This window comes from Panulirus ornatus, chromosome 5 (genome assembly GCF_036320965.1).
Source record: "Panulirus ornatus isolate Po-2019 chromosome 5, ASM3632096v1, whole genome shotgun sequence".
Taxonomy (NCBI): domain Eukaryota; kingdom Metazoa; phylum Arthropoda; class Malacostraca; order Decapoda; family Palinuridae; genus Panulirus; species Panulirus ornatus.
Genome location: NC_092228.1, coordinates 40198326 through 40221750, shown reverse-complemented (window position 1 = coordinate 40221750; position 23425 = coordinate 40198326). Strand labels below are relative to the sequence as shown.

Here is a 23425-nt window from a genome sequence, read left to right as displayed (position 1 = left end):
TTCCACATCCAGGCCCCACAGATCTTTCCATGGTTTATCCCAATCACATCACATGCCCTAGTTCAATCCACTGACAGCATGTCTAACTCAGCATGTCACATCGTTCCAGTATCATTCAAAATCTTTTTCACTCCATCCTTCCACCTCCATTTTGGTCTCTCACTTCTCCTTGTTCCCTCCACTTCAGTCATATATATCCTCTTTGTCAATCTTTCCTCATTCATTGTCTCCATGTGTCCTAACCATTTCAACACACCCTCTTCTGCTCTCTCAACCACACTCTTTCTATTACCCTTTCATTACCTACTTGATCAAACCACCTCACACCACATAGTGTCCTCAAACATTTCATTTCTGTACAACCCTATCTCTATCCCATGCCTTGCAACCATGTAATACTGCTGGAACTACTATCCCTTCAAACATACCCATTTTTGCTCTATGAGATAACATTCTTTCCTTCCACACATTCTTCATTGCTCCTAGAACCTTAGATCCCTACCCCACTCTGTGACTCACTTCTGCTTCCATGGTTCCACTCTCTGCTAAATCCACTCCCAGGTTTCTAAAACACTTCACTTCCTTCCAATTTTTCTCCTTTCAAACTTACATCCCAGTTAACTTGTCCCTCAACATCAGTAAACCTAATAACCTTGCTCTTATTCACATTCACTCTCAATTTTTTCCTTTCATACACTTTTCTAAATTCAGTCACCAACTTCTGCAGTTTCTCACACGAATCACCCACCAGTGCTGTATCATCAGCGAACAACTGACTCAATTTCCAGGCCCTCTCATCCCCAGCAGACTGCATAATCACCCCCTCTCCAAAATTCTTGTGTTTACCTCCCTAACCATCCCATCCATAAACAAAATAAACAACCATGGGGACATCACACACCCCTGCCGCAGACCAACCTTCACTGGGAACCTATCACTCTCCTCTCTTCCTACTTGTACATAGGCCTTACATCCTTACTTACCTCTCACACCATATACTCTTAAGACCTTCCACAAAGCAACTCTATCAACCCTATCATATACCTTCTCCAGATCCATAAATGCTACATACAAATCCATCTGTTTTTCTAAGTATTTCTCACATACATTATTCAAGGCAAACGCCTGATCCACACATCCTCTAACACTTCTGAAACCACACTGCATTTCCCCAATCTCATGCTCTGCACATGCCCTCACCCTCTCAATCAATACCCTCCCATACAGTATCCCAGGAATACTCAACAATCTTATGCCTCTGTAGTTTGAACACTCACTTCTATCCCCTTTGCCTCTGTACAATGGCACTATGCATGCATTCTGCCAATCCTCAGGCACCTCACCATGATCCATACATACAATGAATATCCTTACTAACCAATCAACAACACAGTCACCCCCTTTCTTAATAAATTCAATTGCAATACCAACTAACCCACCGCCTTGCCGGATTTCATCTACCGCAAAGCTTTCACTACCTCTCACTTTGCACACCACCCCAACCAAAACACCCTACATCTGCCACTCTATCATCAAACACATTCAACAAACCTTCAAAATACTTACTTCATCACTACCTGTTATCACATCCCCCCTTGTCCCCTTCATCAATGTTCTCACTTGTTCTCTTATGTACATTATTATCCAAGGGGATAGTGGAGAAAGAAGACTGCCTATGTATTCCTTGCATGTAGTAGAAGGAAACTAAAAAGGGTAGGAGTGGGGACTGGAAATCCTTCCCTCCAGTTTTACTTTTCCAAAAGAAGAAACAGATAAGTGAGCTGAGCAAGGATTTTTCCCTCTAGACTAAGTCATCTGTTCTTGACCCTACCTCGCAAACACAAGAAATAGCAAATATGTATGAAAAATATTCTTTTGAATACTATAAAGAAGACATCTCCAAGGATACTTATCTTTTTTCTTAATGTAACAAGTTTCTCACCTCCTTTCTTTCTATTCAACTTCTCTCCTTCCTTTGGTCCATCCTTCTCATCACTGCTTTTGGTGCTCAAGTCAGATGTATTAACTGTAACAGTATTTCGTATCTCTTGTTGGGCCTCCTCCATTTTATTGTCAAATACCTTGAGTGGAATAACATCAAACATTTAAAAGTATTCTTTCTCCAGTTCAAATCACTTTGAAAATAACGAATAACAAGCAAGGAAACATTCTCCATGTCAGGTGTATGGGGTATCTGATGCATAAAATAAACATGTAAGTAGCTAAGCATGAACATATAAAATCTGAAATACTTTTTATGACACGTTGATCAATCCTCCACAAAATATCCACTACCCATAAATTCCCTTTGTTTTTCTTTCTTTAGTGTAACTCTTACTATAAACTTATCTATCCCTAATCATCTCAATCAACAACAATCTTTTTGCCATTCTCTCCATTACCTTATTCTCAGTATGTCTAATATTCCATTTACAAATAAAAGTTCTCAACATAACAGTAAATAAATCAGGAAGAAAGTAAATATACAGAGAAAACCTACTCTGAAGCATTATGCTTTCTACAGTTGCTCACTGCATTTCCAATGAGCTTAGATATTACTCTAAAAAATGAAAACTGATTTAAAGTACAAATTTCACATGCAAATATTCATGACTACAGTAGAGCTAAACCTAAAATAAGTGAGGTGGGAACTCTTTCTACTTTGAATAATAACCACACATGGTCCCTAAAAACAATCAAACACTATTACTAGATATAAATAAAACTAAAATGTTCTTAGCTTAAATGCTGAAGCACTCACCAGTGTCAGTGGACCAATGGTACAACTCAGAAAGGAATGTGCCTTAACTGCATGTTTCCAATAAAATGCTCTTTTTTACTCAGTTATTTCTCCTGCTTTGACAATACAGTGTTAGGAAGAGAAGAACATCAGCCTCATTTATGTATGTCCACCATCTAACATCATGTATAATGCACCAAACCAGAACATACCATCCACAGATAAGCCCCACATACTTTTTCACTGATTACCTTGACTACTTCATAAGCCATGGTTTAGCCCATTGAAAGCTTGTTGCCCCATTCCACCACTGATCCATTTCATTCTAACTTATGTTAATCATGTGGTCATTTAAAATATTATAACCACAAACTCATACTGAAACAAAAATATTCAGTCAGACTGAGCCTGGTTAACTGCAAAGTATCTCCCCACAAGAAGCCTTTCTGTTACCATGCAAATCAAATCAACATTCTTCTTTTATTGTGTTTTTCTGTATTCATAATTTGCTATTCAGAGAGCTTATACTATTTGGAATGGCAAAGTGAAGCTACCTAGATGATTCCTTTTCAGTTATGTAAGATGTAAAGACCTGCCATACTTGAAAACATGAGAGGATATGACATCATGGATTTGATGCATGATAATCATATGTGTGTGCTGTAAAAAACATCTCTGCTGTGAACAAATAATTTTTTCTGATGAATGGGATGATCCCAGCTCAAAGCTGTGAGTATCTTTAATGGTATCCTTAATAGCCAATTCATCTTTATTCGTACATGGAAATGTTTTCCTCAATATAAAAACTTAAATGTCTTGATAAACTTACACATCATCTTCTCTGCTCCCCTTGTGAGCTAACCAATAATTTTCTCATGCCTTCACTTGTTTTCTATGACTACCTTTAGTAGTAAAGGGTATAAATCCCATAACTTTTTAGACTGTAATAAAGGGCATAAATCCCATGACTCGTATTAGAAATTGTCTATACATCTAAAGTAAAATACCTACATTTTGCTAATACAGGTAACAGTGACAGTTTGCACTGCTTCCTTACTTTCTACTCCCTTACTATGTCAATTTACCTTTCATTTGCCATCGTTTTCCCTTCTGTTACAACCAGTAAAACACCACTGGGATGGAAGGCAATACACTGAAAATATGGTAAGCCACACATATAAGTTTGAAATTAATCTCAAAGTAGATTTTCTTCTGTTTAGTCGGAGCATATCAAAATCTGCAAACATAATGAGCAAGAAATCTACCTGAATTTTTTTTTTTTTTATGCTCCTTTTTCTAAGATCATTCAGCAATAACAGTATCCATCTCAGTTCGACTTTAAAACTATTTTCAGGTTCCTCATATTTGGTTAATCTTGGGTTTACAAGGTCATATATCCATCATAGTATAATTGCTAGCTGACCATTTATCATAATCACAGCACTGGTTTTAATCACAGCACTGGTTTTAACACAGACTATTTGTTCTTTTATCATTACCTTTTTCTATTTAATTCCCTCTTATTTTTCCAAGCATTTTTACAGTTCTGTAACTTATAAGCTATCTTCATATTATGATATTCATCTGTGGTGCCTTTCTTTGCTTTATTTCACTGCTTATCTTTCCACAATTATCTTTATTTCTATGTCTATTGCTTTTAACGGCCTTTGTTTCTTTGATGAATATCTATTATTCAGTTCTATCATCTCTGAGAAGGAGAGACAGAGATACAGATTTGCATAAGTATCTACTGAAGCTGGTTCCCAATTGGATCTAAAGAAAACTAGGGTACCCCTGTAATGCCCTAGAAAAATGAACATTTCTGTTGTTGGGACACACATCAAACATTACCTAAATGATCTTTTTAACACTTCTGTATCTACAAGTTTACTGATTGCGGCACATTAAAAAACATATTACACTTAGAAGTATGGGTGTACTTTTATTTCATGTATCCCTGGAGATAGGGGAGAAAGAGTACTTCCCACACATTCCCCACATGTCGTAGAAGGCGACTAAAGGGGACGGGAGCGGGGGGCTAGAAACCCCACCCTCCTTGTATTTTAACTTTCTAAAAGGGGAAACAGAAGAAAGAGTCATGTGGGGAGTGCTTATCCTCCTCAAAGGCTCAGATTGGGGTGTCTAAATGTATGTGGTTGTAACCAAGATGAGAATATACATGTGTATGTGGGTGGTTGGGCCATTCTTTCATCTGTTTCCTTGCACTACCTTGCTAAAACAGGAGACAGCATCAAAGTATAATAAATAATAAATATCTATTTCTGTCCACCTACAATTCATAGGCCTTTCCTAAATATAAAGAAGAGTGGTTCATGCAAAGCCTAAGCTACTTATCATACTTCCAGCATGATTTTGTTAATTCCTCCATTGAAACACCTCTCATATGTACACCTATCCAATCTGTCTACCCTTCTTGTCAGCATTCCTTTATACTAATGCCTCTAATTTCTCTGATTATCTTAAAATCACACATGAGATAGCACTGAAAAAGAAGTAAATACTGTAAATCCAATTACAATTTCACAATGAGCTACTGGAGTCCTAACTATTCCTCAGACTTTGGATTAAAACTGCACTGTTGAGGTTCCAACTCACGATAATTAAGTACATATGTTCTATTATTCCTAAAGCAACTGATATGTCTTCATATCAAGTAAGGAGTTTCAAATACCAATACAAATAGCACACTACTTTCACTTCTGTATCAAATTATGCTGAACAATAAAAAAAAATCGCAGAATCACTTTCATGGGACTCTGTGGAAGTGCTTGGAAATGATGGACTTCATTCAAATAAGAAATTCCTCAATGAGACACCCTCTGATAATACAGTTTCACCAAAGAAGACTTTTCACTCACTTGCAAGCATAGTCCAGTAACACCTCAAATAATATGTTTATGTAATTGAACCTTTAACTCTACTGAACCTGATTCCCTACATCTAAGTCATATATATTCAATCTTGCCTGTAATCACAACCTGGAAGAGAAAATCCCAGCATTTTTGCTGAAATGTGAATTAATCCACTAAAACATTACCTTGAAAAAGTTTTGGGATGTATCACTCTCCTGAAGTTTGGTATACAACATGTCTTGTATGTCCCTGTTGCCACCCTCCAAAAGAGCTATTCCTAGTTCCACTGCCTCTACAAAAATCCGATGGCGATTTTGACTTTTCATCACGAGGTCCACCACCAGATTTGCTGCCCCTTTTTTTGCTAGATCACACTGTACCTCAGACAGGGATTTCCCTGAGCGTCGTTGGACTACATCTGGCAAGGAAAAATTATAGAAATATGGCTACTGTCTGCAGTATTATGCCAGCTTATGTATATTTCTTCTTGTTTTCATTTAAGCAGTACCTGAACTGATGACAAACATGCTTAACTAGTTTTAAACCTTTTCACAAGTTAACATTACGTAACTGAGCTCTAACTCATTCGTTTTGTCCTAAGCACAACATATTCTCATACTTTTGAAAGTTATAGTAATTCATCCAATTGGGTTTATTAAAAGCTTTGAAAATTTTACAGTAATACAAAACTGAAAAGTCTAGACTTCCTAAGAGAAAAAGACAACTTTCTCAGCTTCCTTGCATATGGCAGATTTTTCAGAGCTGGAGTCAGTATTGTTGCCTGTCTTCGCACTTATTCCACTCTTTGAGGACCAAAATTGGACTTGATATTCCAAGTGTAATCTTACTAGAGCATTTCAAAGAATGAGTTGTTTCCAGTGTTTTGTAGTTATTCTTTCTAGCTATGAAACCTAACATTTGGTTTCTGTTTCTACTTGCTGCTTTACACTGTTTAGCAAACTTCAGATAGTCACTGAAAACAGCTCCAAGAGCTTTCTCTTCATTTTCCTTAAACAGCATGTCTCTGAACATTTGAAAGTCATGTTTAGTATTCATTTCTCCAAAGTGCATGACTTTGCACTCGTCTAAGGTAAATCTCATCCGCCACTTGTCTGACCACTCAGCTTTAACATTAGTTTTATATCATCATAAGCAAATCTGGAGATCTTGGATATGACACCCAATTCTAGATCATTACTGTATATAACTATACATAACTAACTGCTGTTGGTGCAAAGTTACAATCAACAAGGTTGTATCAATGGAGTGCAATCTTTACAAAGAACCTTTCACTCCAAAGGAGCACTACTCATGAGCACGACCTTGAATTAGAAGGAACTCCCGGAGAATGGGTCCTGGGATTATATATCAGCACAATGTATCCTCTCAGTATGTGAAAGTATATGTGCTTTTAGACTGCCATTTTGGGTGGATTTCACAGCTACACTAATATCAAATGACCATTTCATTCTCTCATATACAGGGCCAGATGACTCCCCTACCGACTTGAGATTTTGTTCATTACTTCACGCTAGCACCAAACATGTTCTATCTTATTCAATAAAATGCATTCTTACTGGGTCAAATATATTACTTTTTCTGCTTTTACCTACATGATACTGAAAAGTTTAGCCAAGATTTAAATGAATATATCAAGAATATAAATTGAGAGAGACTTTTGGATGTCAATGTGCTGAGAGGTGCAACTGGAGGGATGTCTGATCATTATCTTGGGGAGAAGGTGAGGATATGTAGAGGTTTTCAGAAAAGAAGAGAGATTGTTGGGGTGAAGAGAGTGGTGAAAGTGAGTGAGCTTGGAAAGACGACTTGTGTGAGGAAGTACCAGGAGAGATTGAGTGCAGAATGGAAAAAGGTGAGAGCAAATGACATAAGGGGAGTGGGGGAGGAATGGGATGTATTTAGGGAAGCAGTGATGGCTTGGGCAAAAGATGCCTGTGGCATGAGAAAGGTGGGAGGTGGGCAGATTAGAAAGGGTAGTGAGTGGTGGGATGAAGAAGTAAGATTGTTAGTGAAAGAGGAGAGGCATTTGGATGATTTTTGCAGAGAAACAGTGCAAATAACTGGGAGATGTGTAAAAGAAAGAGGCAAGAGGTCAAGGTGCAAGAGGTGAAAAATAGGGCAAATGAGAGTAGGGGTGAGAGAGAGTATCATCAAATTTTAGGGATAATAAAAAGATTTTTTAGAAGGAGATAAATAAAGTGCATAAGACAAGAGAACAAATGGGAACATTGGTGAAGGGGCAAATGGGGAGGTAATAACAAGTAGTGCTGAAGTGAGAGGGAGGTGGAGTGAGTATTCTGAAGGTTTGTTGAATGTGTTTGATGACGAGTGGGAGATACAGGGTGTTTTGGTCGAGGTGGTGTGTGAAGTGAGAGGGTCAGGGAGAATGATTTGGTAAACAGAGAAGAGGCAGTGAAAGCTTTGTGGAAGATGAAAGCTGGCAAGACGGCAAGTTTGGATAGCATTGCAGTGAAATTTATCAAAAAAGGGGGTGACTGTGTTGTTGACTGACTGGTGAGGAATTCAATATATGTATGGTTCACGGTAAAGTGCCTAAGGATTGGCAGAATGCATGTATAGTGCCATTGTACGAAGGCAAAAGGGATAAAGGCGAGTGTTCAAATTACAGAGGTATGTTTGTGAGTATTCCTGGGAAATTATGTGGGAGGGTATTGACTGAGAGGGTCAAGACATATGCAGAACATCAGATAGGGGAGGAGCAGTGTGGTTTTAAAAGTGGTAGAGGATGTGTGGATAAGGTGTTTGCTTTGAAGAATGTATGTGAGAAATACTCAGAAAAGCAGATGGATTTGTATGTAGCATTTGTGGATCTGGAGAGGGTATATGATAAGGTTGATAGAGTTGCTTTGTGGAAGGAATGAAGAGTAAATGGTGTGGGAGGTAAGTTTTGCTAGAAGCAGTGAAAAAAAATTATCTAGGATGTAAGGCATGTGTACGAGTAGGAAGACAGGAAAGTGATTGGTTCTCAGTGAATGTTGGTTTGCGGCAGGGGTGCGTGATGTCTCCATGGTTGTTTAATTTGTTTATGGATGGGGTTGTTAGGGAGGTGAATGCAAGAGTTTTTGAGAGAGGGGCAAGTATGCAGTCTGTTGTGGATGAGAGGGCTTGGGAAGTGAGCCAGTTGTTGTTTGTTGATAATACAGCGCTGGTGGCTGATTCAGGATAGAAACTGCAGAAGCTGGTGATTGAGTTTGGTAAAGTGTCTGAAAGAAGAAAGTTGAGAGTAAATGTGAACAAGAGCAAGGTTATTAGGTGCAGTAGGGTTGAGGGACAAGTAAATTGGGAGGTAAGTTTAAATGGAGAAAAACTGGAGGAAGTGAAGTGTTTTAGATATCTGGGAGTGGATTTGGCAGTGGATGGAACCATGGAAGCGGAAGTGAGTCACAGGTGGAGGAGGGGGCGAAGGTTATGGGAGCGTTGAAGAATGTGTGGAAGGCGAGAACGTTATCTCGGAAAGCAAAAATTGGTATGTTTGAAGGAATAGTGGTTCCACCGTGTTATATGGTTGCGAGGAGTGGGCTATATATAGGGCTGTGGGGAAGAGGGTGGATGTGTTGAAAATGAGATGTTTGAGGACAATATGCGGTGTGGGGTGGTTTGATCCAGTAAGTAATGAAAGGGTAAGAGAGATGTATGGTAACAAAAAGTGTAGCTGAGAGAGCAGAAGAAGGTGTATTGAAATGGTTTGGTCACATGGAGAGAATGAGTGAGAAAAGATTGACAAAGAGGATATATGTCAGAGGTGGAGGGGATGAGGAGAAGTGGGAGACCAAATCAGATGTGGAAGGATGAAGTGAAAAAGATTTTTAGCAATCAGGGCCTTAACATACAGGAGAGTGAAAGGTGTGCAAGGAATTGAGAGAACTGGAACAATGCTGTATACGGGGATTGACATGTTGTCAATGGATTGAACCAGGGCATGTGAAGCATCTGGGATAAACCATGGAAAGTTTTGTGGGGCCTGGATGTGGAAAGGGAGCTGTGGTTTTGGTGCATTACACATGACAGCTAGAGTCCGAGTGTGACCGAATGTGGCCTTTGTTGTCCTTTCCTAGCGCTACCTCATGCGCACACAGGGGGAGAGGAGCATCATTTTATGTGTGGTGGGGTGGCGGCAGGAATGGATGATGGCAGCAAGTATGAATATGTGCATGTGTATATATGTATATGTCTGTGTATGTATATGTATGTATACGCTGAAATGTAAAGGTATGTATATGTGCATGTGTGGGCGTTTATGTATATACATGCGTAAGTGGGTGGGTTGCACCATTCTTTCATCTGTTTCCTTGCGCTACCTTGCTAACATGTGAGACAGCGACAAAGTATAGTAAATCATACTGAATAAATATAAATTAAGTTGTGAAAAAAATAATATTTTCTAATGTGCATATGTTAAAGTTCATAGTCTTCACCTGTGATGTGTATACAATGGAATTACTTTGTAATCCTTCAGATACACATTGCTGGGACAGATTATGACATATAAAAACCAGTGATATACAGTAAAGCCATCATTAATAATCTCATATAATACTAAGTATGTGAAACACACCTGAAAACTCTAGTGTGAAATTTCAATCTGATGCTAATCATTATGAAAACACTGAGAGTTAAACAATAATAACATATAATCTTTACCTCCTGGTCCAACATTTTGTGGTTGGCGAGCCCTTAATTCAGCAGCTTCCTTTTTTGACCATGGATACTGATCAAAGTATCGTGTCAGCAGTAAGTTTCGAAGAGCATCTCCCTGGTGAAAAATGGTTATCCTTTCAATATTTATAAACAACTCAAAGAATTCTAAACTAAAATCAGGGTATGAGTTAAGAGTGATCATTCTAAGTAATGTTATCTTTGCATATTCCAATCTGTTTCCCATTAATCACTTTCTTTTATATGTATATGCTGAGAACACAATGAATCAAGCTGAAACATTTTTCATTCATGCAAATGCAATTTGGCATTTAATAAGTAATTTAGCATGTCATCATTCCAACAATCCTATATCATACCAAAACTAGTAAAGCATAATAAATAGAAATTTCATGTTCATAATGAATTCTTTACGCATCTATCTAATACCATAATACCAATTTACACTAATAAATTCATATATATTTCAGGAATATAGACAAGTCAAATATTGAGTGCATTTTCTCCACCAGTTACACATTACCATATTTTCCTCTTGAGCAACGCTTCTGATAGTCACCAGTGAAACTTGTATACTGAAGTCCTTGAGAGAGTAATAATCTAATGCAATTAAGTAAAAAGAAAATCCTGTACTGGAAGCTTTTCAAAATTACAGGAGAGAAAAGCTATCCTCTGCAAAAAGAAAGGGATGGCAATTTCTAACTCATAGCACAAATGCAGTGGTTTCTAACATGTCCTATTAAAAGTCTTGATTGTCATTTTACTTGCACTGAAACATTAAACTAGGAAACCCAAGAGTACCCTAAAATTACTGGAAGTGGTACACTGGCTCAAGCAACAATATCTAATTTGTATTTGTGACTAATTAACAGTTGGCAAGACTTTCTGTAATAATAATGATCATTACTTAATACAGTGTGTTATAGGATGATTCTAGTCAAACTTTCTCCCTCCAAAACACACATCACATGATCCTCCACACCCATATCCCTTTTAATGGAAAAATGATTTGCTTTCTCTCCTGCAATGTGTCATTAATGATGCAACAGGCAATCCAAGATGAAAAGAAAACCAAGAAACTTAGTTATCCTATGAATTTTACCAATTTCTCAACAAAATGAAGACCATCTCTGACCTATAAATGAATCCATGCCATCAGGGATTCATAACAATAAACTAAATTCATACATTCATGGTATATTTGTGTATAAACTTAAGGTTATCATGAAATACAGGAACAAATACAGAATGTCACAAAAAAAAGGAATAAACTCAAAGCTACACTTTAATGTAACTAGCAAATTATCATCTTGCACAATAACTTTACAAAATATGTATAATGTAAAATTTGGCTTAGGAATGAAATGAGAAATTTTTGTTTTTACAAAGATGACTTACTGAAGACTTACGTCAGTCCACACTTTTAATAATTCTAACCATTCTTGTTGGGGTGTTTGGGCCATTTACGTTGTTACCCACCCTACCTTCTCTTGTCTTGGTCTTAGAGGTCATTTCTATCCTGGTGGGGAGTTGCATGCACATTCCTGTGCTTGAGTTTACTTGGGCCTGTGGTATGGCAGCAGGTCAGCAGCTTAAAGAGGGTAGCTTGGAACTCTATATATGTAGGGTGTGACAAAGCTCCTTTTTTGCATGGAGCATATCAATGGTCCTGTTTATATGACTATTTCCTTTGTGATAACCTTACAAGAGTATATTGGTGACAAAGATTTGCTGACAATCCTTCACCAGCTAACAATATGTATCTCATCATTTGGGGACTCTTTTTCATTGCAATGCAGACTTTTATTTGAAGGGTGATTTTAATGAATGAATGACAAGTCATGACCATGCAATAATCTATAGACTTTGCTCTCATTTAGTGTCAAGTTTCTCAAAAAGAATTTAGCAAAACATCCATCTTTAACCCAGCCCTTTTCCTATAACCACTTTTTTATTATTAAAGTTTTTCACCCCTTTGGTACCTCTTCTACTTTTTTCAAATTTGAAATAAATTTTTCATTTAGTCCTAAACAACAGCATCTTCACATTTCAATTTCCCGTGTCAGCAAGGTAGCGTTAAGAACAGAGGACTGAGCCCTTGAGGGAATATCCTCACTTGGCCCCCTCCTCTGCTCCTTCATTAGGAAAACTAAAAACGAGAGGGGAGGATTTCCAGCCCCCCGCTCCCTCCCCTTTTAGTCGCCTTCTACAACACGCAGGGAATACGTGGGAAGTTTTCTTTCTCCCCTATCCCCAGGGATAATATATATATATATATATATATATATATATTTTTTTTTTTTTTTTTTTTTTTTTTTTATACTTTGTCGCTGTCTCCCGCGTTTGCGAGGTAGCGCAAGGAAACAGACGAAAGAAATGGCCCAACCCCCCCCCCATACACATGTACATACACACGTCCACACACGCAAATATACATACCTACACAGCTTTCCATGGTTTACCCCAGACGCTTCACATGCCTTGCTTCAATCCACTGACAGCACGTCAACCCCTGTATACCACATGACTCCAATTCACTCTATTTCTTGCCCTCCTTTCACCCTCCTGCATGTTCAGGCCCCGATCACACAAAATCTTTTTCACTCCATCTTTCCACCTCCAATTTGGTCTCCCTCTTCTCCTCGTTCCCTCCACCTCCGACACATATATCCTCTTGGTCAATCTCTCCTCACTCATTCTCTCCATGTGCCCAAACCATTTCAAAACACCCTCTTCTGCTCTCTCAACCACGCTCTTTTTATTTCCACACCTCTCTCTTACCCTTACGTTACTTACTCGATCAAACCACCTCACACCACACATTGTCCTCAAACATCTCATTTCCAGCACATCCATCCTCCTGCGCACATCTCTATCCATAGCCCACGCCTCGCAACCATACAACATTGTTGGAACCACTATTCCCTCAAACATACCCATTTTTGCTTTCCGAGATAATGTTCTCGACTTCCACACATTTTTCAAGGCTCCCAAAATTTTCGCCCCCTCCCCCACCCTATGATCCACTTCCGCTTCCATGGTTCCATCCGCTGACAGATCCACTCCCAGATATCTAAAACACTTCACTTCCTCCAGTTTTTCTCCATTCAAACTCACCTCCCAATTGACTTGACCCTCACCCCTACTGTACCTAATAACCTTGCTCTTATTCACATTTACTCTCAACTTTCTTCTACCACACACTTTACCAAACTCAGTCACCAGCTTCTGCAGTTTCTCACATGAATCAGCCACCAGCGCTGTATCATCAGCGAACAACAACTGACTCACTTCCCATCAATTTGCTTTGTCGCTGTCTCCTGCGTTTGCGAGGTAGCACAAGGAAACAGACGAAAGAAATGGCCCAACCCACCCCCATACACATGTATATACATACGTCCACACACGCAAATATACATACCTACACAGCTTTCCATGGTTTACCCCAGACGCTTCACATGCCCTGATTCAATCCACTGACAGCACGTCAACCCCGGTATACCACATCGATCCAATTCACTCTATTCCTTGCCCTCCTTTCACCCTCCTGCATGTTCAGGCCCCGATCACACAAAATCTTTTTCACTCCATCTTTCCACCTCCAATTTGGTCTCCCACTTCTCCTCGTTCCCTCCACCTCCGACACATATATCCTCTTGGTCAATCTTTCCTCACTCATTCTCTCCATGTGCCCAAACCATTTCAAAACACCCTCTTCTGCTCTCTCAACCACACTCTTTTTATTTCCACACATCTCTCTTACCCTTACGTTACTTACTCGATCAAACCACCTCACACCACACATTGTCCTCAGGCATCTCATTTCCAGCACATCCATCCTCCTGCGCACAACTCTATCCATAGCCCACACCTCACAACCATACAACATTGTTGGAACCACTATTCCTTCAAACATACCCATTTTTGCTTTCCGAGATAATGTTCTCGACTTCCACACATTCTTCAAGGCTCCCAGAATTTTCGCCCCCTCCCCCACCCTATGATCCACTTCCGCTTCCATGGTTCCATCTGCTGCCAGATCCACTCCCAGATATCTAAAACACTTTACTTCCTCCAGTTTTTCTCCATTCAAACTTACCTCACAATTGACTTGACCCTCAACCCTACTGTACCTAATAACCTTGCTCTTATTCACATTTACTCTTAACTTTCTTCTTTCACACACACACACATATATATATATATATATATATATATATATATATATATGGGGATAGGGGAGAAAGAATACTTCTCATGTATTCCCTGCGTGTCGTAGAAGACGACTAAAAGGGAAGGGAGCGGGGAGCTGGAAATCCTCCCCTCTCGTTTTTTAATTTTCCAAAAGAAGGAACAGAGAAGGGGGCCGAGTGAGGATATTCCCTCAAAGGCTCAGTCCTCTGTTCTTAACGCTACCTCGCTAACGCGGGAAATGGCGAATAGTATGAAAAAAAAATATATATATATATATATATATATATATATGAGAAAATTTCAAAATTATTGTTTTCTGTTTGCTGTTGTATCACATGTATGTGCACACACTGCAATAAAGCAAATATCAAGTTTTCCTAATTTCAGCACGACTCATATCAATCAACAGATTAGCTTCTACTCCTCTATACATTATTTCAAATTACTTCATATATACATGAGCACATCTACTACTATATCCCCATTTCATTAATCACTGAACCCTAATCAATTATCCAGATCTGTTTTATTTTCTCCTGTTCTTCATTTTCTCACAATCCATCATTTTCTTCACATGAAACTGTTCATTTACTTTCCTCCCAATACTTGCACTAATGTACGTAATTTCTTTACTATACATTTCTTTTGAAATAAAAATAAGCTCTACCAAACTTCTGCCTTCCTTGCTAATATCTTTACATACTGAATCATCAGCTTGCACTTCCTATCTTTGTCATTCACAATTCTCAGCATTGTTATTCTACCTTTCTAACACCACACACTCTTTCATAAATGTAAAAAAATTTTGAATCATGAACAATGATGATATATTCTTTCTATTAAAAGGCACTTCCTGTACAAGAACAATCCACAATGCCTAAGATGATCTAAGGTTTCTGATGATATGGGAAATATATAAAACATAAGACATTTCCCACAGAAATACATCAAAACATTATCACAACTCATATAAGCAAAAGCAAGTTATAATTCTCATCAGTTTTTAATGACAGACTCAGCAGTTCTAAAGACAAAACAAGAAAAGTCAACAAAGTGTTAGTTACTTAAACAAGTAAAAAAGATTATGATGCCTGGATCAGAAAACAAAGAAGCTGAATGTTCAAAGAACACAGTCTACATATCAACAAAGGTACTAATATTTCACACTTCAGTCATTACTTAACACAGTGTGTTATAAGATGGTTCTAGTAAAATATTGCATGCAATATTCATGAGAGCATGGAATATGGGGAGCATATCAAAGGGTGAGATGGATGCAATAACATTATCTTTACACAAAGGGAAAGAAGCTGAAAATAAAAACAAAAACAGTATCACATTATCAAGTTCAGGGTTTAAGTAAGTAGCAGGTTGTGAAAATTAGGCAGTAGTAGTCAGTAAGAACTTTATGTAGAAGCCTCTGAAAATACTGCACTAGATTTGCCCTCTGCCAATGGTCTATTAAGGGTGAGGCACCAACGGCTAAGAAGCAGTGCTGAAGTTAACCCATTATGGAGACTTTTGCTGTAGCCATCCCCTTTAGGGAGTTCCCAAAGGGATTAGGTATCAGGGATACAGATAAATAGATAGAAGGGTTTAAGTCAGATGAATTAAAAGTGACAATATCACAAGTGAAACTCAAGGGAGGAAGCAAGATGCTTCAATACAGGATAGGACAATATGAAGATGTTAAAAATAAAAGTGAAAAAATAACAAAAAACCAATTACAGAACAAATAAATATTGGACTTCTGTGGTGTTGCCGCAGTTAGCGTTCCTGACTGTGACACATTTATGGGCTGCCCAGAGTTGAGCACAAAGGTTCGAATTCTGGTTGCAGCAGTTGGTCCAGAGTCAACCCAGCTGTTCATCTACCTCTAGCAGTTGGTCAATAAAATAAGGCATATTTTTTTTTTTTTTTTTTCCTCAAACATCTCATTTCCACCACATCCATCCTCCTGCGCACAACTCTATCCATAGCCCACGCCTCGCAACCATACAACATTGTTGGAACCACTATTCCTTCAAACATACCCATTTTTGCTTTCCGAGATAATGCGAGAGTATGCAGTCTGTTGTGGATGAGAGAGCTTGGGAAGTGAGTCAGTTGTTGTTCGCTGATGATACAGCAATGGTGGCTGATTCATGTGAGAAACTGCAGAAGCTGGTGACTGAGTTTGGTAAAGTGTGTGAAAGAAGAAAGTTAAGAGTAAATGTGAATAAGAGCAAGGTTATTAGGTACAGTAGGGTTGAGGGTCAAGTCAATTGGGAGGTAAGTTTGAATGGAGAAAAACTGGAGGAAGTAAAGTGTTTTAGATATCTGGGAGTGGATCTGGCAGCGGATGGAACCATGGAAGCGGAAGTGAATCATAGGGTGGGGGAGGGGGCGAAAATCCTGGGAGCCTTGAAGAATGTGTGGAAGTCGAGAACATTATCTCGGAAAGCAAAAATGGGTATGTTTGAAGGAATAGTGGTTCCAACAATGTTGTATGGTTGCGAGGTGTGGGCTATGGATAGAGTTGTGCGCAGGAGGGTGGATGTGCTGGAAATGAGATGTTTGAGGACAATGTGTGGTGTGAGGTGGTTTGATCGAGTAAGTAATGTAAGGGTAAGAGAGATGTGTGGAAATAAAAAGAGTGTGGTTGAGAGAGCAGAAGAGGGTGTTTTGAAATGGTTTGGGCACATGGAGAGAATGAGTGAGGAAAGATTGACCAAGAGGATATATGTGTCGGAGGTGGAGGGAATGAGGAGAAGTGGGAGACCAAATTGGAGGTGGAAAGATGGAGTGAAAAAGATTTTGAGTGATCGGGGCCTGAACATGCAGGAGGGTGAAACTGCATGAAAGGCGGGCAAGGAATAGAGTGAATTGGATCGATGTGGTATACCGGGGTTGATGTGCTGTCAGTGGATTGAATCAGGGCATGTGAAGCGTCTGGGGTAAACCATGGAAAGCTGTGTGGGGCCTGGATGTGGAAAGGGAGCTGTGGTTTCAGGCATTATTGCATGACAGCTAGAGACTTGAGTGTGAACGAATGAGGCCTTTGTTGTCTTTTCCTAGCGCTACCCCGCACACATGAGAGGGGAGGGGGATGGTATTCCATGTGTGTTGAGGTGGCGATGGGAATGAATAAAGGCAGACAATGTGAATTGTGTGCATGAGTATAAATGTATGTGTCTGTGTGTGTATATATATGTGTACATTGTGATGTATAGGTATGTATATTTGCGTGTGTGGACATGTGTGTATATACATGTGTATGGGGGAGGGTTGGGCCATTTCTTTCGTCTGTTTCCTTGCGCTACCTCGCAAACGCGGGAGACAGCGACAAAGCAAAATAATAATAAAAAAATAATAATAATGTATATGTATGTTTATGTGTGCATATGGGTGTTTATGTATACATATATGTGTATATGAGTGGTTGGGCCATCCTTCGTCTGTGTCCTTGCTCTACCTAGCCAATGCAGGAAACAGCAGTTAAGTATAATAAATATAAATAAATAATGGTTTGGTAAAACAGAGAAGAGGTGGTGAAAGCTTTGCGGAAGATGAAAGCTGGCAAGGCAGTGGGTTTGGATGGTATTGCAGTGGAATTTATTAAAAAAGGGGGTGACTGTGTTGTTGACTGGGTGGTAAGGACATTCAATGTATGTATGGTTCATAGTGAAGTGCTTGAGGATTGGCGGAATGCATGCATAGTGCCATTGTACAGAGGCAAAGGGGATAAAGATGAGTATTCAAATTACAGTGGTATAAGTTTGTTGTGTATTCCTGGGAAATTATATGGGAGGATATTGGTTGAGAGTGTAAAGGCATGTACAGAGCATCAGACTGGGGAAGAGCAGTGTGGTTTCAGAAGTGGTAAAGGATGTGTGGATCAGGTGTTTGCTTTGAATGTATGTGAGAAACACTTAGAAAAACAAATGGATTTGTACGTAGTATTTATGGATCTGGAGAAGGCATATGATCGAATGTATGTGAGAAATACTTAGCAAAACAAATGGATTTGTCTGTAGTATTTATGGATCTGGAGAAGGCATATGACTGAGTTGATAGAGATACTCTGAAGAAGATATTAAGAGTATATCGTGTGAGAGGTAAGTTGCTTAAACCAAAGAAAAATTTTTATCAAGGATGTAAGGCATGTGTACGAGTTGGAAGAGAGGAAAGTGATTGGTTCCCAGTGAATGTCGGCCTGCAGCAGGGGTGCGTGATGTCTCCATGGTTGTTTAATTTGTTTATGGATGGGGTTGTTAGGGAGGTGAATGCAAGTGTCTCGGAGAGAGGGGCAAGCATACATTCTTTTGTGGATGAAAGGGCTTGGGAAGTGAGTCAGTTGTTGTTCGGTGATGAGAGAGCGCTGGTGGCTGATTCGAGTGAGAAACTGCAGAAGTTGATGAATGAGTTTGGTAAAGTGTGTGAAAGAAGAAAGCTGAGAGTAAATGTGAACAAGAGCAAGTTTATTACGTTCACTAGGGTTGAGGGACAATCAAATTGGGAGGTAAGTGTGAATGGAGAAAAACTGAAGGAAGTGAAGTGTTTTAGATATCTGAGAGTGGATTTAGCAGCGGATGTAACCATGGAAGCAGAAGTGAGTCAAAGGGTGGGGGAGGGGGTAAAGGCTCTGGGAGCATTGAAGAATGTGTGGAAGGCGAGAAGTTATCTTGGAGAGCAAAAATGGGTATGTTTGAAGGAATAGTAATTCCAACAATGTTTTATGGTTGCATGGCATGGGCTATAGATAGGGTTGTGTGGAGGAGGGTTGATGTGTTGGAAATGAGATGTTTGAAGACAATATGTGGTGTGAGGTGGTTTGATCAAGTAAGTAATGAAAGAGTAAGAGATGTGTGGTAATATAAAGAGTGTGGTTGAGAAAGCAGACGAGAGTGAATTGAAATGGTTTGGCAACCTGGAGAGAATGAGTGAGGAAAGATTTACAAAGATAGGATATATGTGTCAGAGGTGGAAGGAACAAGGAGAAGTGGGAGACCAAATTGGAGGTGGAAGGATGGAGTGAAAAAGATTTTGAGCGATCAGGGCCTTAACATACAGGAGGGTGAAAGGCATGCAAGGAATAGAGTAAATTGGAACGATGTGGTATACTGGGGTCGACGTGCTGTCATTAGATTGAACCAGAGCATTTGAAGCGTCTAGGGAACCATGGAAAGTTCTGTGGGGCCTGGATGTGGAAGGGAGCTGTGGTCTCAGTGCATTACAAAAGAATTAGCAAGCCCTCTTGTTGGTGAAAACAAACCGAGTTTTGGAAGTGAAGGGGGTACATAGATCATATTTCCGCACTTATAAAAGGCTGTGAAGAAAGTCTATCATACTGAGAGAGATGTATGCAGCATTACTGGATTTTCAAAAGGCATACAATTTGAAGAATACAAAGGCACCTTGGGAAGTTCTGATGTATTCAGTATGCATAGAAAACTTCTGAATGCTGTGGTGAGGTTTTGAAATGGAAGTAGTGCATGTGTGAGTAGGTGGTGGTATGAGTGACTAGTATGAAGAAAATGTGGAAGAGCATTAAGGTTGTCATGTCACTATGATTATTCAATACCTTTAAGGATAGAGCACTACATGAGATGAGAGCGAGATGGCGCAACTGTTGGTCTGATACTTAACCACGGAGAAACAGTTTGGAAGAAGCCATAGTTGATATATGAATACGAAGCTGCTGCTAGTTAGGTCAGAGGAATATTTGGTTAGAATGATGGTCCTGCCTGATCATTCAGTGAAAGTTGGTATCTGCAAAGAGGTATGAAGGAAAAAATGTATGAAAGAGTGGAGGCAAAGGACGATGAAGTAACAGGACATCAAGAATGATAAGAATGAGGACGTATGCAAATGAAAGGGGTACTAGCACAGAATGATATATGGATTAGATATGTGTAAAGAAAAAGATAAATATAGGGAAGAGTGTACAAGCCATCTTGCTGAACAGTGGAAGATGGCATTCTTAATACAACGTAGAGATGTACAGATAAATGTTATCATTCTACTGTCAAAAAGACTTCATATACAAAGGACAAAACTAAACATAAAACACAAAATTACAAACATCCTTTATGTTATGTCTCATTTATTGTTGGATGGCAACGCTCCCAAGCAAGAATAGCTATTCAGTCTGGGAAGCGGAAATCTTAAAGTGACTCGTACTATGATATCACAGCATAATAACATTTTGTAACATTCCTTATTCACAGCTTTAAACCCACATCACTTGAGCTCAGAGCATTGCCATTGCACTATGGTGACCCTCACAGTATAGAATCAGTATCCATATATAACAGGCTAGTGTATGAATTAGGGGATAAAACACTGAGTATTTAGTAGTATCATCCTTAAGGAAACACTGAACATTGATTTTTACATCCATAATGGTTGTGAAGATTTGCTATGTACAGATTCAATATACACATAAGTAAGGTTATTATATGAATCTAGACTTTGGAAATTTACACTAATCTCTATCATATATCATTTCATTAAAAGAAAAAGATGTTGAATCGTTGTACACGCAATTGATTCCTGCACATAACAAATCCAAGAGCAAATCTTACCATTCTGAGTTCTTCTTTTTCAAAACTTGACTCCCCCTACAAACAAAAGCAAGTACTGGAATGAGTAACAATGACTGGTTTAGATGCTAAACATCAAAAGAACACAAATAGCAGCATCTTCTCATATGGGAAGAAGTGATGATTACATACATTATCTAAATCTTCACATACTTTAAATACTCTTATAAATATACTTTATGAAAAACCACTTTCATAATTTTTGGATTTCATATGAACAAAAAATCAATCAGGAATATATAATAATTACCAAAAACCATTTTCAATGTGATACATTAAAAAAAAGGATATAATGTACGTTAATCTGAAAAATTATACATCTTTGTCAGCATCCATTTCTCCAATTTTTACCACATAGAAGGATGGTGGCAACCACATGGTCACTGAATGTTTTTTTACTTACAAATTCAAAAAAGTTCTCTCACATATTCCCTTCCTGTCCCACCTAAGTACCTGTTTTTCTAAAACTTAGTTGCACCTGCCAATCTTTTGATGGTGACAGGCTGATGATAAAGCCTGTGTCACCAACACACTTGCATAGATGAAACAAAGATGAATACACTCACAGCTTTTGATATGTCTAAAACAATCCAATCATTCATCAACCACTTTTTATGATAGTTTAAATGACATGTCAGATGTTTCCCATTCTCTCTGTGAGTAGTTTGCATGGGCGTGCTGGCTTGGAAGCTTGCCATGACTCATCATGCACTGTTTTTTGTCCTCCATCACTCATGAAAAATACAATACCATCCCTCTTTCTCTCTATGTATTTAGTGTTTAGAGCATTTAATTTTTAGAGTATATACTATTAAAAGTACAATTTACAAATACATATATGCTAAAGAGTATGATTTATGACAAACTGAAACTCAAAAATGGAAAAGACAGACAAAATTTATATGTGAGTGGAGACAACGAGTGATACTGGAGGCTGCTGCCTAGTTCACCTGAAGTGCAGGTCCAGGGATATTATGCTGGTTCCACTACAGTGTTAATAAGAAATTCTTCACAAATGCAAGTTATTTCACCTCTAACTAACCTTGGAAAGGATATAAATGCACATTAAGTTTTCAAGTCTAGAGGGATAGGCATACGTAGAATTAAATCATAAGCTTGATTATCCCAAAAAAGTTAATGCTTAAATAAAAACAATTTTCATGAACCTTTCTTTGAAGATGAAGAAGAAGTTGTATAAAGTAATGATAGTTTTCTGTCCTAAGAAAGTCATAATATAAAAGGATTCCCTCTTATCCCATTTACAAATGTCATGTTATTTTTCTTTAACTCCTCAGCTACTCCATCCAAATATTTACGTGAGATGGATGATTTCTATAAATGAATATTTACACATACGGTTTAATTCCTATATTCTAGTCCAGTGAGGTGGCTGAGGTGGCAATACATGATAATTTCTCCCAACAGTTAGTCATCCTCCAGGCATGCCAATGACAGCATAACTTTATGAGTTATCTAAGAGGGAAACTGAATGGATTTAATCTAGATTCAGATGATCAAGCAGAAGATATTCTTTAATCTCTTAATAAGGATGATCTGTTTTTGGACTAAAAGCAATGAAAGTTGATCAAGAAGAGGGAGATGGCATTTCTAGCAACAAAGGAAGCAGAGTTGCCAGCACCCTCCCAACTTTGACAACACTGAATCTGACTGGTGTGGCTGGTAATTCTAATTTTTTAAGATATAATCATCAATGAACTGCAATGATTACACAGCAATTAAAGATTTGCTATGTTAGATAATACACAATAATCTGGGGTCGATGTGCTCCAGGGTCGATGTGCTGTCAATGGATTGAAAAAGGGCATGTGAAGCGTCTGGGGTAAACCATGGAAAGGTCTGTGGGGCCTGGATGTGGAAAGGGAGCTGTGGTTTCAGTGCATTACACATAACAGCTGGAGAGTGAGTGTGAGTGAATATGGCCTCTTTTGTCTAGTGGCAAATTTCAGAGAGAAACTGCACAATTTGGGGATCAAGTTTGGATGAGTAGGCGAATGGAAAAAGCTGAGAGTAAATATGAATAAAATAAGTTTGAATGGAAAAAGTCAGGAAGTTACTTGGGAGTGGACATGGCATGAGAAGGAACCATGGAATCTGAAATGAGTCATGGGTAAGTGAGTGAAGGTTGTGGAAGTACCAAAGAATGTGTGGAAAGAGAGAATGTTATCTGTGAGTGCAAAAATGCTATGTTGGAAGGAACAGCAGTCCCAGCATTATACATATGCAAGGCATGGGATATAGATAAGATAATGCAGAAAAGGGTGCTTGAGGTGGAAATTAAATGTTTGAGTATGATGTGTGGTGAGAGGTAATGAAAG

The 23425-nt window shown here is 38.7% G+C and overlaps 2 protein-coding genes across 3 annotated transcripts in view; one reads left to right on the top strand and one right to left on the bottom strand.

Annotated features, from left to right (window-relative positions):
* The window catches only part of Itpr (Inositol 1,4,5,-trisphosphate receptor), a 266291-nt gene that overhangs the window by 38870 nt on the left and 203996 nt on the right, over positions 1 to 23425 (bottom strand). Inside the window, exons 40-43 of the mRNA XM_071662011.1 lie at positions 21072 to 21107; positions 10297 to 10408; positions 5799 to 6031; positions 1943 to 2081 (exon numbers count right to left, since the gene is read on the bottom strand). Of these exons, the coding sequence (XP_071518112.1) occupies positions 1943 to 2081; positions 5799 to 6031; positions 10297 to 10408; positions 21072 to 21107 (520 nt within the window). The remainder of the gene's footprint in view (positions 1 to 1942; positions 2082 to 5798; positions 6032 to 10296; positions 10409 to 21071; positions 21108 to 23425) is intronic.
* The window catches only part of LOC139748689 (prolyl endopeptidase), a 245071-nt gene that overhangs the window by 82539 nt on the left and 139107 nt on the right, over positions 1 to 23425 (top strand). The gene's annotated exons all lie outside the window — the stretch shown is intronic.